The sequence below is a fragment of the Amyelois transitella genome, chromosome 11 (assembly GCF_032362555.1).
Source record: "Amyelois transitella isolate CPQ chromosome 11, ilAmyTran1.1, whole genome shotgun sequence".
Lineage (NCBI taxonomy): Eukaryota > Metazoa > Arthropoda > Insecta > Lepidoptera > Pyralidae > Amyelois > Amyelois transitella.
In genome coordinates, this window is record NC_083514.1 from 10,755,861 (window position 1) to 10,771,227 (window position 15,367).

The following is a 15,367-nucleotide window of genomic DNA, read 5'->3' on the forward strand; positions in this document are numbered from 1 at the left end:
TTTAAAATAATGAGAAAATTAAAGGGTGAAAAAGAAATTGTGTGAGTGATCGACTTAAGACCGAACGGAACGCATCGCAATATTGACATGTTTGTGATGAGGTGTGAATCGTGAAATCTCTGTCTCGTAGAAATGGTTTTCATTTAATTATTTCGGTTTCATAAAGTTTTGTGATGTTGCCTACATACTATTATTTACCGAATGAATAAACCTATAAAAACAATACAACAGTGCCTAAGAGAACCCATCGTAAATGAGTATAATACCACGCAGTTAAGTCGATTCCATCAGGAACGAATGGAGTGATTCCCTAATAAAATAATGATGCAAACCAATCTCAAAACTAAAGAAATGTTTATAGTCAGAGCATTAGAAAAGATATTAGCCGATAAGGACATTAAAAGGTCCTATCATAGTCAATTGAAGAAATCTTGTGAAGTAGCCCTTGGTACGTATTCTGTGACAGATATGGAACAATACTGTATTGCAATATCTATAGGTGTACCTTATAGAGCCGCTAATTAGGTTAGATGTGATACTGATTCCTTTTACCGATATGTTAAATCTTTAGGAAGTGAATGGAACATGACCTTGAAATTGAAAGTGCATGGACCTACTTACAGCATATCTTATCATACTTGTTAATTTAGTAGGCAATGTGTACTTTCAGTTGAGCAATTAATAGCTGTAGCACTAAATAATGTAATGTAACGTTTTTGGTTACAAAATGATAAAATATACAATTGGCCTTGTTTCATTCACCTAATCACTTTGGTATCTAAATAGAGATTAGTAAATGGTTTTAGTTTAAGAACGGTTTTCCTGTTAAGTGTTCATTCAAATGTACAATGTATACTTCTATAGAAATTCATCAGAGGAACATGAATATTTAAGTTTTTAACTTGCACTTTGCAAGAAGGTGATGTCATGTATAGGTTTTGAAATCTGTAACTAGTATTCAAAATGTAGGTATTTATTATTATTAATTTCTTGAAAAATAAGTTTTCTTGTTTTGCATGTTTCCTTCAACAGTTACAGTATTTCTGTGTTAACTATTCTTTACCAGAAGATTCCCAAAACACTGCAAGAGGAAAAAATCTCAATAATTCCCATGTCCGCAGGATAGTCAGGAAATCCTCCCTAAGCACTTCCCTATACTACTTCAAGAACTTTCATACCAAATTTAAACTTTTTACGCTCAGCAATTTTGGCTGTGCATTGTCCATCAATCACTCAGTAACAGAACAGTTTCATATAATTATTTATGGCTACATTCTATCCCTCCTTTTTGCTGCCATTCTACAATTTTAACCATGATCCCATGTGGTTTAGATTCCCCTGCAAAGGTTGCAGAGGTCAGGCTTGGAGCATAGGAGTGGCTTTGTGTCAAAACCTGACTAACTTAATCCAGGTTCATTGTTAAAGGCACACTCTGGACCACTCCAGAGAGGTTGAGGGTCTAAGTGGGTTTAACTCCAAGAGGAATAAGCATTCTAAGTCCTTGGCTTTAAATTCTGCAGTACATTCATTATAATCATCATTGCTTTGATTATGATTGAAGCAGTTGCTTCTTCAATAATTCACAGAAAATAAGATACACTCTTATCATTTAGTGTGATATTATGTTAATGTGTTTATTGTCTTTTAAACAATAAGGTGCAATGGTACATTTTTGTCAATCTTTCTAACAATAATATTCAATACAATGTATCATACGGTCAACATATACTCTGCATGGAACTCTATGCCATGGTAATAGAGGTGATTTTTCAATGAATTTTTAAAGGTTATGTAGCTGCTGACTGTAAATACTAAACATATTATGCAGCAGGTCTATTGTCAATTGGCAAATAGCATAAAGAAAACTAGATCAATGCATATTTCATTTTTTTATCAACTCTCTTATAAATAGTTATTTATGTTACCCCTAAAGACTAAAACCTATAGCATGGTATGCACGACACAGTGCGTAACAACGGCGTCCCTCTACCATGCTATGGGGGCTGGTGTAAGCGTACAATCTAGGGGATCTTAGGTTACACAGCTGAGTAAGATAATGCAATAACCCAGGTTTGCAAAAGTTACTTCTATATTCAATGGTGTTTTTGATATACTGATTTCAATCTGTGTATCAAAAAAGGTTTAACTTTATTTATTCATTTGTTTTTAAGCATTACATAATTGTCAGCTGTGTAGAATTGCAAAGCAAGTTATTAAGTATTACATTTCTCATTCTTTGCAGAGGAAATCAAAGCAGAGTTGAAAAATGGTGGACAGCCAGAATCATCTGAGAGTCCTACATCGGGAACACTCCCACTTCCCAAAAATGATGCGTCAAACATCATCACCGCGGAAAAATACTTCCTGCCTTTTGAGCTGGCATGTCAGAGTAAGGCAGCCCGGATAGTGGTCACTGCACTTGATTGCCTGCAAAAATTAATTGCCTATGGGCACCTTACAGGAAACATTCCAGACTCCACCACTCCACGAAAGCTTTTGATCGACCGAATCGTCGAAACTATATGTAGCTGCTTCACCGGCCCTCAGACCGATGAGGGAGTTCAACTTCAAATCATCAAAGCATTACTTACAGTAATTACGAGTCAACATGTCGAAGTTCACGAAGGAACGGTCCTTCTCGCTGTTCGAACATGTTACAATATTTATTTAGCAAGTAAGAATCTAATTAACCAAACAACAGCCCGAGCCACACTAACACAAATGCTTAACGTCATATTCACTAAGATGGAAAATCAAGCCTTAGAATCTGATGCGCATACAACTGATATACATCATAAATTGCCCAATGGCAATGTAGTCAGCGACGAATCGCACGCTAATCACGTAGTCGAAGATGAAAAAGAAACACCAGTAACACCACTGGATGAACAAGTGGATGATATAATTGAAGCTAAGATTATTGCAAAGCAAATTGTGGACTCTGTCATTGATAATGCCATATCCATTGCTACTAAGAAGTGTTCAGAAGATGTAAGCCAAAATGCATCAGAAAATAATGAAAATATCTCTGATACCCAAGAGTCACTAGACAATGGAAGTATTTCCTTAGAGAATAATGGTCATGTCAATTCGGAGGCTACAATTACAAGAATTCCCTCGCAAGAAAGTGTTGACGTGGCGTCTGAAAATGACAATTCGGTAACAGCTAAATTCACTCACGTGCTCCAAAAAGACGCCTTCCTTGTCTTCAGAGCTCTTTGTAAGCTTTCTATGAAGCCTCTTCCTGAAGGGACCCCTGACCCCAAATCACATGAACTAAGATCCAAAATTCTTTCCCTACATTTACTTCTTTCCATTTTACAAAATGCTGGACCTGTATTTAGAAACAATGAAATGTTCATCACTGCAATAAAGCAGTACCTTTGTGTAGCATTGTCTAAAAATGGCGTGAGCTCAGTGCCTGAAGTTTTCGAATTGTCATTGGCTATCTTCCTAGCTCTTCTTCAGAACTTTAAAGTTCACCTCAAAAAGCAAATTGAAGTATTTTTCAAAGAAATCTTTATGAACATCCTGGAAACGTCAAGTTCGTCATTTGAACACAAGTGGATGGTGATTCAAGCTCTCACTAGAATCTGTGGCGATGCCCAAAGCGTTGTCGATATTTATGTCAACTATGATTGCGATTTGTCAGCTGCCAATCTCTTCCAGAGGCTGGTAAATGATGTTTCTAAAATCGCGCAAGGTAGACAAGCTTTGGAATTGGGTGCAACACCCAATCAAGAGAAGTCTATGCGTATTAGGGGACTCGAATGTTTAGTGTCGATATTAAAGTGTATGGTAGAATGGAGCAAAGAACTTTACATCAATCCAAACCTGCAAACAACTTTGGGTGAAAGAACAACTAAAGAAGACACAGATCATCATAGTATTAAATCCCACGGTGGATCTAGTCTCAGTCTCGTTTCGACAGGGTCTAGTAACATAGGCAATAGAGAAACATTAGATTCTCCTGAACAGTTTGAAGTACTGAAACAACAGAAAGAAGTATGGGAGACTGGTATTGATCTGTTTAACCGTAAACCTAAGAAAGGTGTTGCATTTTTGCAAGAGCAAAGCTTGCTTGGTACATCAACTAAAGAAATAGCTGAATGGTTACTAACAGACGAAAGGCTCGATAAGACGTTTATAGGAGAATATTTAGGTGAAAATGACGACCATTCCAAAGAAGTGATGTATGCTTATGTAGACTCGATGAATTTCTCGAACATGGACATAGTGGCAGCCCTTCGTTATTTCTTAGAAGGCTTCAGATTACCTGGTGAAGCTCAAAAGATTGACAGGCTGATGGAAAAATTCGCTTCACGTTACTGTGAATGCAATCCTACCAATACGTTATTCACAAGCGCCGATACAGTTTACGTCCTCGCCTTCTCAATCATAATGCTAACGACCGATTTGCACTCGCCACAAGTTAAGAACAAAATGACAAAAGAACAGTATATCAAACTGAATAGCGGCATAAGTGACAATAATGACTTGCCTCGCGAGTATTTGTCTCAAATTTACGACGAAATAGCTGGTCATGAGATCAAAATGAAAAACGTATCGAAACCAGGTAAACACATGATCGCTAATGAAAAGAAAAGAAAATTTATTTGGAACATGGAAATGGAACAGATATCAACGGCAGCTAAGAATCTAATGGAATCGGTTTCGCATGTTCAGACGCCATTTACAACGGCGAAACATGTAGAACACGTGCGGCCGATGTTCAAAATGGCTTGGACACCATTCCTTGCAGCTTTTTCAGTAGGACTACAAGATTGCGACGATCCTGAAATAGCTTCACTGTGTCTCGATGGCATTCGATGCGCGATTCGAATCGCATGCATATTCCACATGTCGCTGGAAAGAGACGCGTATGTCCAAGCATTAGCACGGTTCACGCTCCTAACAGCTAATTCACCAATTACAGAAATGAAGGCTAAGAATATTGATACGATAAAAACTTTGATAACAGTCGCTCATACAGACGGAAACTACCTAGGTTCAAGTTGGTTAGATGTAGTGAAATGTATTTCACAACTAGAACTGGCGCAGTTGATAGGTACAGGCGTAAGACCTCAGTTTTTGTCAGGGTCGGGAATTAAACCGCAGCCAGACGCTCTGAAGTTTAGCTTGATGGCTCTTGACCCCAGTGTCAAGGAACATATTGGAGAAACCAGTTCACAAAGTGTAGTAGTGGCCGTAGACAGAATATTTACAGGGTCTACTAGACTCGATGGTGACGCTATTGTAGACTTTGTGAAAGCCTTATGCCAAGTATCACTTGACGAACTAAGCCATCCGACGAATCCTCGTATGTTCTCTCTACAGAAAATAGTCGAGATTTCCTACTACAACATGGGACGTATTCGGTTGCAGTGGTCACGTATTTGGCAAGTTTTAGGAGACCACTTTAACAAAGTTGGCTGTAGTGGCAATGAGGATATAGCATTCTTCGCGGTCGATTCTTTGAGACAGCTGTCGATGAAGTTCATAGAAAAGGGAGAATTTGCCAACTTCAAATTCCAAAAGGACTTTTTGCGACCTTTCGAGCATATTATGAAAAAGAACAATTCCCCAACGATCAGAGATATGGTGGTGCGATGTATCGCGCAGATGGTGAATTCCCAAGCGCCGAATATAAAATCTGGTTGGAAAAACATTTTCTCCGTATTCCATTTGGCAGCGAGCGATCAAGACGAGGCGATCGTCGACTTAGCATTCCAGACTACGGGCAAGATTATAACAGAACTGTACGAGAAGCAGTTCCCAGCCATGATCGATTCATTCCAAGATGCAGTCAAATGTCTATCAGAATTCGCGTGTAATGCTAAGTTCCCCGATACTTCAATGGAAGCAATAAGACTTGTTCGGTCATGTGCGTCTGCTGTGGGGGCGTCGCCGCATTTATTTGCAGAGCATGCGGGCTTAGAAGGAGAGCAAGGGGCTCCCGAAGAGGATAGAGTGTGGTTAAGAGGTTGGTTTCCACTATTGTTTTCGCTATCATGCGTCGTCAGTCGCTGTAAACTAGACGTTCGCACAAGAGGTCTAACTGTTCTGTTTGAGATTATAAAAACACACGGCGATTCATTCCGTCCGCATTGGTGGAGAGACCTTTTTAACATCCTGTTCAGAATATTCGACAATATGAAGCTCCCTGAACATCAACTAGAAAAGAACGAGTGGATGACAACTACTTGCAATCACGCTTTGTACGCGATCGTCGACGTATTCACCCAGTATTTTGACATTCTCGGAACTCTCCTTCTAGAGCAGTTGTATGCGCAGTTGCATTGGTGTGTGCAACAAGACAATGAACAATTAGCCAGGTCGGGAACCAACTGTTTGGAAAATCTAGTCATTTCGAACGGAACCAAATTCAATGAAGACACTTGGAGTAACACTTGTCAGATTATGTTGGATATCTTCAACAGCACGTTACCAACTACCCTCCTAACTTGGAAGCCGGAAGAGAACGATGAGGCGGATAATCCTCATGTTCGACACGGGATCTTAAAGAAACCGCAAGTGGGAGACGAAGCGAAATCATCGAATAAGATCTTTAACAGTTTACTAATAAAGTGCGTAGTTCAACTCGAACTGATTCAGACTATCGACAATATTGTTTTCTACCCGGCAACATCCAGAAAGGAAGATGCAGAGACTTTGGCTTTGGCTGCTGCTGAATTGACGGGGTCCACTCCAGGGACGGAACAAGAATGCCAACGAGAAGAGCAAGGAATGTATCGGTTGCTAAGTTCTCCACATTTGCTGCGTCTGGTCGAATGTCTGATGTGCAGTCACCGATTCGCGAAAACTTTCAATACGAATAACGCGCAAAGAAACGTGCTGTGGAAAGCGAATTTCAAGGGCTCTGTGAAACCGAATATGTTGAAACAGGAAACGCAGTCTTTGGCGTGCGTTTTGAGGATATTGTTCAAAATGTACAGTGACGAAGCGAGGAGGGACCACTGGCCAGCTGTGCAGAAGAGTTTGATCAGCATTTGCTGCGAAGCGCTGGAATACTTCGCCAGCGTGACGAACGAAGCCCACAGAGATGCCTGGACGTCGATTCTGCTGCTGATCCTCACGAGAATACTGAAGATGCCTGATGAAAGAGTAAGTTATTGTTTCAATACTTATACTTTACTATTTCCTTAGCTTAACGCGATTACAGTACATAATTAACAGATACCCACACATTAAGCTCTCGGTCCAAGAGATAAAAAAAAAACAAAATAACAAACATACCCAAACCGCAGACAAATATCTATGAGAACAAGAACTGGCGTGTAAACCACAACGCCACATAATTCTTCATATGTTATCCTAACGGTTCATATAATATCCGGAAGAAATAAAAGTCCAAAAGAAAAGGTGTTAATCGTACGTTCGTCCTCCTGTTTTCTATATCATTTACAGTATATTCAATTTATGGCCAGGAGCTCACTAGCTCCCGCATCTAAAAACAATACGTAATTTTGTCGTGGGTGCTTTTGCATACAAATTGTGAATAACGGTTTGTAAGGCATCTATCTTGTGATAATGACTTCATTTCCGTAGACCTTTTGATGCATATATCAATCAATGTATTTATATGTGTAATTTTCAGCTAATCCCAATGTGATTTTGAATTTATGATAAATTGGGTCAGTCACCTTTTTGCCTATTACGTACTTACATATAATATGATGAACAAATATACTGTTTTGTGTTTTGTATAATCCCAGAGATAAAGTTATTCCCAATTTTTTAATAAATAAAAAATATGTTAAATAAAGGCAAATACCTTAATTAATATTTAATTGGTTGCTTCCATGAGTCTTCGTCAGAAGACCTATACTAATTTAATTATTGCGCATCACACATTCACAAGTACCAACTTACTCTAATCAGCGGACTGCGCAATTTAATCCCATTCAATCTACGTGAGATCATGGCAGTGTAATCTGGTTTGTGTAATTTGAGTAGGTGAATTAATCTGTGGTTTGCGGTTATTAGAATGAAGATATGTTTGAGATAATATCAGTTAAAAGCGTAGTATAATGTTTAGACAATAATTAACAAATTCAATTTGTGACTAAAAGTTCTAACCTTTGCGATTGTTATTAAACAATAATGTATTTTTTAATCTGAATTGAGAGAGAAAAAAACTTTTTATTGTTGAAAGACATTTTTTGCATGTTGGAAATGTTTTTGATATAATAACCCGCGACTTCGTCCTCGAAAAATTAAGCTTGTTTGATTTTGGAACTTGACCTACGATTCAAAATTTATTAAAATCGGCCAGTTGCTTAACCGTGAATGCTTAAAACTGTCAATGTTAGTATGAATACAATAAACGATGAGTTTGCGACATCATGTCACGCCACCGAGATGTTTTGCGTCGCAATAACCCTTTACGCGTTTAAACTGCGCATCAAATGTGAATCATAAACGCATTGACAATTTCATTTCTCTTCCAGTTTGCGGCACACGTATCAAGTTACTACCCTCTCCTGTGCGAGATCACGTGCTTCGACCTCAAGCCCGAGCTGCGTTCCGTTCTACGACGAGTCTTTATTCGCATCGGCCCGGTTTTCAATATCGTCACCAATGCGCAGTAAACGATTATAAGTAGCGTTACTACACTAGCGAATGTCTCATTTCTGACACTAGAGAGCGCTAGTGGACTTAAAAGTGCTGACCTCTGGTGGTAAGTTTCAGTAAGTTATGCGCGCTCTATGGGTGTAATACTCTAGTTATTGGTAGGAGATTTTTCTTGTGGTTTTCAAGCAACACTTTGCTTCACTGATTGGTGATAACGTACCAAAATGGTATGTTTGAATTACATCATTTATATTTAATTTTGCTTTGTTGAAAATTTGACATTTGCTAGTGCGATAAGGCTGAAAAAATGTGCTCCCTTATAGTAAAACCATGGTTTCGAAACTGTTTAGTCCAAAATGAGATTGTCGTCTTTCTTGTTTAACTTGACCAGGTTTTAATATCAGCGGGCCTTAAAAACAATATGGCCTTATAGTTCTGTAGGTAAACTGACTTCGTGTTAACGTTAAATAAAAAACATTTCGTTGAATCCTTAAATTTTAATGTAAACATTGACAGCATTCAGTACTTCACTAGTATTAAAAGTGATCTATTATAATTAGGGTGTAGTAGTTCGTCGTAATTTATATAAATTATTATTTTATTATCATTGGTTAAAAATTATAATTGTATAATAAAAAAACATTAAAGTTGTATCTATAAATTTATAGTTTATTCTGTATATTTGAAGTTTTAATGTTTGGCTTCATACATTGTTAGGCTGGGCGTCGTAAGGAGCGTTTTACAATGCATTCTTTTAAAATAGTAACTCACCCTTTTCTTAAGATACTATTTCTATAGACCTTTTGCTATACAAATTAAACCATTCCCATTAATAAAGTCTACATTAATGTCGCTAAACGCCCCGCGCGTCGCTCAGCCAGAAGATATAAGAAGCTTTATGCGAGTCGAGTTCACTTGCCACTTCGCTTGTTCCGTTTCTAGTATGTTAGACTGATCAGACTGTGATTGCCAAGATTTCTTTTCCACAGCTTTCCCTGTTATCCTTTAAGAGTGACTTCAGAACTCGCACTATATTATATTATCCTTAAATAAAGATTATAAATGCGAAACACCTTTTATTGAATCTTGAGCCCTTCCATAGCCTTCAAGGCGTCCACGTCCCAAATGACTAGTTGTCCATCTAGACCAGATGTGCTGAATTTATCCATGTTGGCCTTGGTTCCCTTATACAAAGAGATATGAGTGATAGCGTTCTGATGAATAGAATCCAGATAAGTGTCATTAGTTTCGATACGAGCCTGGCGATCGAGCGATTGGAACTTCTTCATGGCTGAAAGACCTCCAGACTCCTTCCTCTGAGTGTTGTCCAATTTCGCCACGAATTTAACCTCCCTTCCGTCATAGCAATATAACAATGGAATGCAGCTATGTCCCGCCACAACAATCGAATTGTTCGTGATCCAATGACACCCGAGGAATGGCAAGTATTCAGTCTTCAGTTTTATAACAGCCTTGCCGAGTGTCGCGTCTGCAACGTTGATAGAGCTATCGTGTCCGACCCAAGCGACTTTGTTCCCGTCAGCTGAGAAAGACACGCTGTGCACCCATCCGCCACCAGATGGCGAATTAGGAAACTCCGCTAGCAACTGTCCCAACGGCAGCTTAGATCCCCAAACATTAGGGCCTGGTTGGTCTTCAATATCCTTGATGTACGCTGAGAAGACTCGCACTTTAAAATCTGCTGACCCCGCAACCAATAAAATGTTATTCGGATGCCAATCAAGAGAGGTAACAGTTGATCGTATAGGCTTTTTAATATGCTTCGAGACCCACCAATTATTTTCCTTCTCAAAATAACAAATTGAGATCAAACGAGCGCCTGAGCCGACAGCAAACTTATTTTCCATAGGTGACCATTTCACACAAGTAGCTGCCCTATTGATCCTCAAGAGTACAAGAGTGGTAGTCCATTTACCATCGGGACCTTGGGTCCAGACATAAGCATTACGGTCTACGGAGCAGGTGACGATACGGTTGGTGTTTGGTGCCCAGTCTATGCCCATCACCTTAAGGTCATGTTCACGGAGGTTGTTGGTCTGTTTCCATTCGCTGCCCTCTTTCTCGTAAATGTGGACTTCATTATTGTTGGGGGAGAAGGCGATTTCTGGAAACGTAAAATAAATATATATATGTAAGTCAAAAGCCTACTAAATATTGGTTCTGGGTTTTAAATGTACATTAACTAAAGATAGTAGTAGAGTAGTACGGATTCTTTTTTTAGGTGATAGGCTAGCAAACTGTCACTATTTAAATCTCAATTCCATCTTAAATCCATTAAGCTGAATGTGGCCTTTCAGTGAGACTGTTTGCTCTATCTACAACTTTCACCAAGACAAACCAGGAGGAATATTACTCTTCTCTTGACCTGATCTATCACGAGGACATACCAATTTGATAAAGGTTAGAGAATATTTATTGTAACAGGTGGTAATGCAACGAAGTAGTCAAATATATATTTAGTGACAAGACTTACGTGTTCTGTCCTTATTCCACGCATGACATGTTATTGGGGCGCATGAGTCACCAAAAGTTAGCGTTTGAGACATCTTCAATACTCAGCTCCTACAAAAAATCATAATAAATATAAACTTTGCTTATTCACACAAATTTTAGCCAGGGTTAATTAATTGTAAGCCTTTTTTTAATTTAGAACTTACCTTTATCCTATAATACTAAACGGACACACCCGGTGAATCTCGGTGGGGTGATAGAATTCGTTCGCGGACTCTGGTCAGTCGACGCGAACCTGCTACCTAGAAAATGGGATAATTAATGACGACTGTAACGTAAAATTATATTAAAAAACCGACAAATTTAGCATTAATTGAGAAAATTCCACTTACAACCAAAATTATCACAAACACAAGCAAACCTGAATTGTCACTGTCAACGAACCAACCAACTGACTGTCAAATTAAATGACACGTTTCGTTTTTTTGGAAGTAGGTAATGACTTAGGTATACCAGGACAAAAGAATAAAGAAATGGATGGGCATAATGTACAAAAAATGATCTTGTCGATGTCACTTCACTATGTAATGATTTGATTGTTGTTTATGTTTATTCTTTGAATGAAACAAAATGGACTAATTTTGCCTTTTGGAATTGTTGAATTGGTTTCCTGGATAAGATTAAGAAGGCAGCCTTGTGTAAAGTTTAAGAGGCTAACTAATCTGATTGTGAAGACTTTTACTGCCTTATTCACATAGTTTGGGAACAATGTCTGGAAGAGGTAACATACCCTTACCTATTAAATATCTTACTTCTCTCGTGTTCATTTTATTTACCGGTGGATATTGGGAAAGTGTCATTCCTCTCTTTTTTAGCCCTGTAAAAATAATTGCTTTTATCTTAATCCTGTGTGAAAAATGTTTAGAGGTTATGTTTATATCTTTTTTTCATCTAAACTCCTTCAGGAAGATACCGTGACAATCGCAACAGAAAGCACAAAACACTGTCTTCTGTGGCGCGTGAGACCGCGGCCTCAATAGCTGCTGACAGCCCTGTGCTGGCTATGTTCCTCTCTGCTGCACAGAAATTGAATGAAAGACAAGACCGCCACGAACGTCTAATTAAACTGTCCAGAGATATCACTATTGAGAGCAAGAGGATCATATTTTTGCTGCATTCAGGACTTACGTGGGTATTCCTTTCATCAACTCTCCCTTATTATGCCATATTCCTGATAAATTTAATTAGCAACTTTTCAACTTCAGAGACTTCTGATTCTGACCTTTGTGCCTGCCAATACAGAATGTTAAAACACTTTATAAGGTATATGATATCTCACATGAATATTCATCATCACAAATTTAATATTGCATTCCCATCTTAGCCCCCTAATGTCTGCATGTAAGTGACACTGTTACATTATGTTTGGAAATCAATGACAATTTAATTACAGAGCTGAAACAACCAAAAAAGCTGTGACAGAAGCGAAAGAAAGAATCCAAAAGCTGATCAACGGACCAATCAGAAGCATTGCTATTGAGCTCGAAAACAGTCCCGCATACTTACATTCCCGTGCCGTCACTGCAGGCTTCCAGGAATTCATTGAAGCGTGGACTCTTTGCACATTAATGGAGAAGAAGGAAATTATATCATTTTCAGAAGTTCAACAACAACTTACGTATAAAGTAAAAGATAGTGGTGATACGGAGGAAGAGAGGGCCGTGGTTGCTATGTTACCACATACAGATTACATGCTCGGGTTGGCAGACTTGACTGGGGAACTGATGAGACGGGCGATAAACTCGCTGTCGAGTGGCGAACGGGACGAATGCTTCCACACTTGTCAAGTTGTTAGAGATTTGTACACAGGGTATATAGGTAAGAATATTAAGCTCTAATTTTATAAATTCTTTTATAAACTTTATTATATGATTATTGGCACAAGTTGAAAGTAGTACAAGAAGAACACATGTAATTTGTAAGTAACAGAGTCCTTTGTTCACCTTAGAATGGAGTCAGCCATGTGACTTATTCTCTGAATTTCAACAGCTAAGCAGTATCATTGGAATTCATAATTAACTTATTCTTACTAAATATTTGTTTTGTATTAATCATTTATTCAGTTAACATAAATTGTTAAATCCATTGATGAAAAGTATAAATCCTTAGCCATCTGATCCTGATTTTCTCTTAGGATCACTTAAATCATTCATACTTTTCAGGTCTTTACGGAATGGGCAAAGAGTTATGTCGCAAAACAAACATAACCCGCAGCAATGTTTACAAGGTAGAGGGCGCTGTGTACGCGCTGAGTATCCGGGGCGAAGCGCCGCCCACCCTCATACTCGCCGCGACACAACCCGCGCATCTTGACTGGGAGACCCATGACCATTCTGATGACGAAGGATTTTATTAACTTCGAGTCTTCTTCGGGCCTCATTTTTAAATTTTATTTATATGTAAGTCCGTTCCTCTTAAAGTCTTGCTAACAACAATAGGTTATTTATAATAAAACGCGCATGTAACGTACCTTTATATTACCTCGGGACGTATAGAATCATGTTATTTTGATCCGTGGTCACCAAGCAACATGATTCGAAACGTCAGAGATAAAATAAAGGTACGTTATGTGGGCGCTTCATACCTGTATTATTTATGGACAGACATTTTTTTTTAATTTTAGACATTATTGATGTCGAATGACTGAAAATAAGTACATTAGTGCTAGGAAGTGAATACTAGACATTAGCAGACGGTAATATGTGGCCGTCCAAGCGAAAAGGGCCCACTGAGCACTTTCTAGTTTCCGAGATATTTGAGATTTTGTGAAAAAAGGTGGAAAATTGGCATTATGCGATTTTAATGGATTTTAATGCAACATGCAATGGGCTACATTTTCGTATAATAATCGTCTGTAAATAACGAACACAACGTGAGAAAATTGCAATTATATGTTTAGTGAAAAGGGACCAGTTATCAACACTCTTTAAATTGAATGATTGAAATTGAATTCTATAATGATAATGAGTTAAATAACAACTAATGTCGATGTTTAACCAACCACAAAGACATCTACTGTCAATAGCGATATTTTATAATAGAGATTTTTTGACTAACGGTGTCACGCCAAATGTCCATAAGTCACGAAAAGCTCCTTACAATTGTTATAATTTACAAACCAGAGCTGATGCAGTTAATTATATAAAACAGTACTCCAATTCAAATTCAAAAATTCAAAATTCAAAATTTTTATTCATTATTATAGGATATTATTATATCGCTTAATAATTGTCGTATGGTTTAACAACTTGGTTGACGTCAAATAAATTACTTAAAAACTAAGTTTACTGCCGCTTCCAAGGCGTCAGTGCAGAAGAAGCGGTAACAATGATAATGGTTTAGTTTTACCTGGCCGTCTACCAGGTCACCGATATAATTCTGATCTAGTAATACTTCGTTGTAGTATGACCAAATCATACGTTTATAAAACATATTGTGATTCACTAATTTCACTGAATAATATTCCTGTTGGTAGGAGTACTTGGTACGACCTCTGGGAAACATTTTGCCCAAATGTTGTTGTGCAGAAACCGAAAACTGACCTTTGCGCAGTTTGTCAAAAAAATATACTCTTTTGATTTTGCTCAGCAAGTTCATTTACCACATAGCTCTCAACAGATAGGGCCATTATATTTTTTGACAGGGTTCAAAGTCAGTTTATTTGGTGTTGCTGTAGAGCCATTAAAGAAATTTGTCTTATATATTATCCCTGAATCATGTCATACAGGTAAAGGGGCTAACGTAATCATTTCATTGCTGCATCATCTTTTTGCAAATTTCGGATTAGGTGAAACCGATGTTGTGTGCCACGCTGATAACTGTGCTGGACAAAATAAAAATAACTATGTTATGCAGTATGCTACGTGGCGAGTTGTTACAGGCAGGCATCGGTCATTTCGCATGTCATTCCTTCCGTAGGGCATACCAAGTTCGCCCCAGAAATGTACTTTGGACTTTTTAAAAAAAGTTTTAGAAATAGAGAATCTAATAAATTAATGGTTTTGGTTGTAGCCGCAGTTCAGGCTTGTCCAAAAACTAACGCAATTACAGCTGTTCTCACAGGTAATGAGAAAGGTGATACTTTTATAAAAATGTATGACTGGGCAAAATTTTTTCAATCAGATGCTTCTACCATAAGCCAGCTATTAACATTTTCCCATTTTGAATCTAACGCAAATAACAAAGGGCACATGCTTTGCTACAAAAATATTTCTGAAATGTTACCATCGGTCGTGGCAAA

The 15,367-nt window shown here is 38.1% G+C and overlaps 3 protein-coding genes across 3 annotated transcripts; 2 read left to right on the forward strand and 1 right to left on the reverse strand.

Moving 5' to 3' along the window:
- The first annotated feature begins 65 nt into the window (after nucleotides 1–65).
- Nucleotides 66–9,340, forward strand: LOC106133294 (brefeldin A-inhibited guanine nucleotide-exchange protein 1). The gene is made up of 3 exons (XM_013332970.2): nucleotides 66–448; nucleotides 2,243–7,125; nucleotides 8,472–9,340. The coding sequence occupies exons 1-3, from the start codon at nucleotides 322–324 to the stop codon at nucleotides 8,610–8,612; spliced, it is 5,151 nt and encodes a 1,716-aa protein (XP_013188424.2). The 5' UTR covers nucleotides 66–321; the 3' UTR covers nucleotides 8,613–9,340.
- Nucleotides 9,122–11,565, reverse strand: LOC106133295 (actin-related protein 2/3 complex subunit 1A-A). Its single transcript, XM_013332972.2, has 4 exons — nucleotides 11,460–11,565; nucleotides 11,274–11,369; nucleotides 11,090–11,178; nucleotides 9,122–10,720 (listed from the first exon to the last, which is right to left on the reverse strand). The coding sequence occupies exons 3-4, from the start codon at nucleotides 11,160–11,162 to the stop codon at nucleotides 9,672–9,674; spliced, it is 1,122 nt and encodes a 373-aa protein (XP_013188426.1). The 5' UTR covers nucleotides 11,163–11,178; nucleotides 11,274–11,369; nucleotides 11,460–11,565; the 3' UTR covers nucleotides 9,122–9,671.
- Nucleotides 11,566–11,635: 70 nt separating this feature from the next.
- On the forward strand, nucleotides 11,636–13,823 carry LOC106133296 (translin-associated protein X). Its single transcript, XM_013332973.2, has 4 exons — nucleotides 11,636–11,848; nucleotides 12,033–12,255; nucleotides 12,521–12,945; nucleotides 13,290–13,823. Exons 1-4 carry the CDS (start codon nucleotides 11,836–11,838, stop codon nucleotides 13,481–13,483), a joined length of 855 nt encoding a protein of 284 aa, XP_013188427.1. The 5' UTR covers nucleotides 11,636–11,835; the 3' UTR covers nucleotides 13,484–13,823.
- Nucleotides 13,824–15,367: the final 1,544 nt, after the last annotated feature.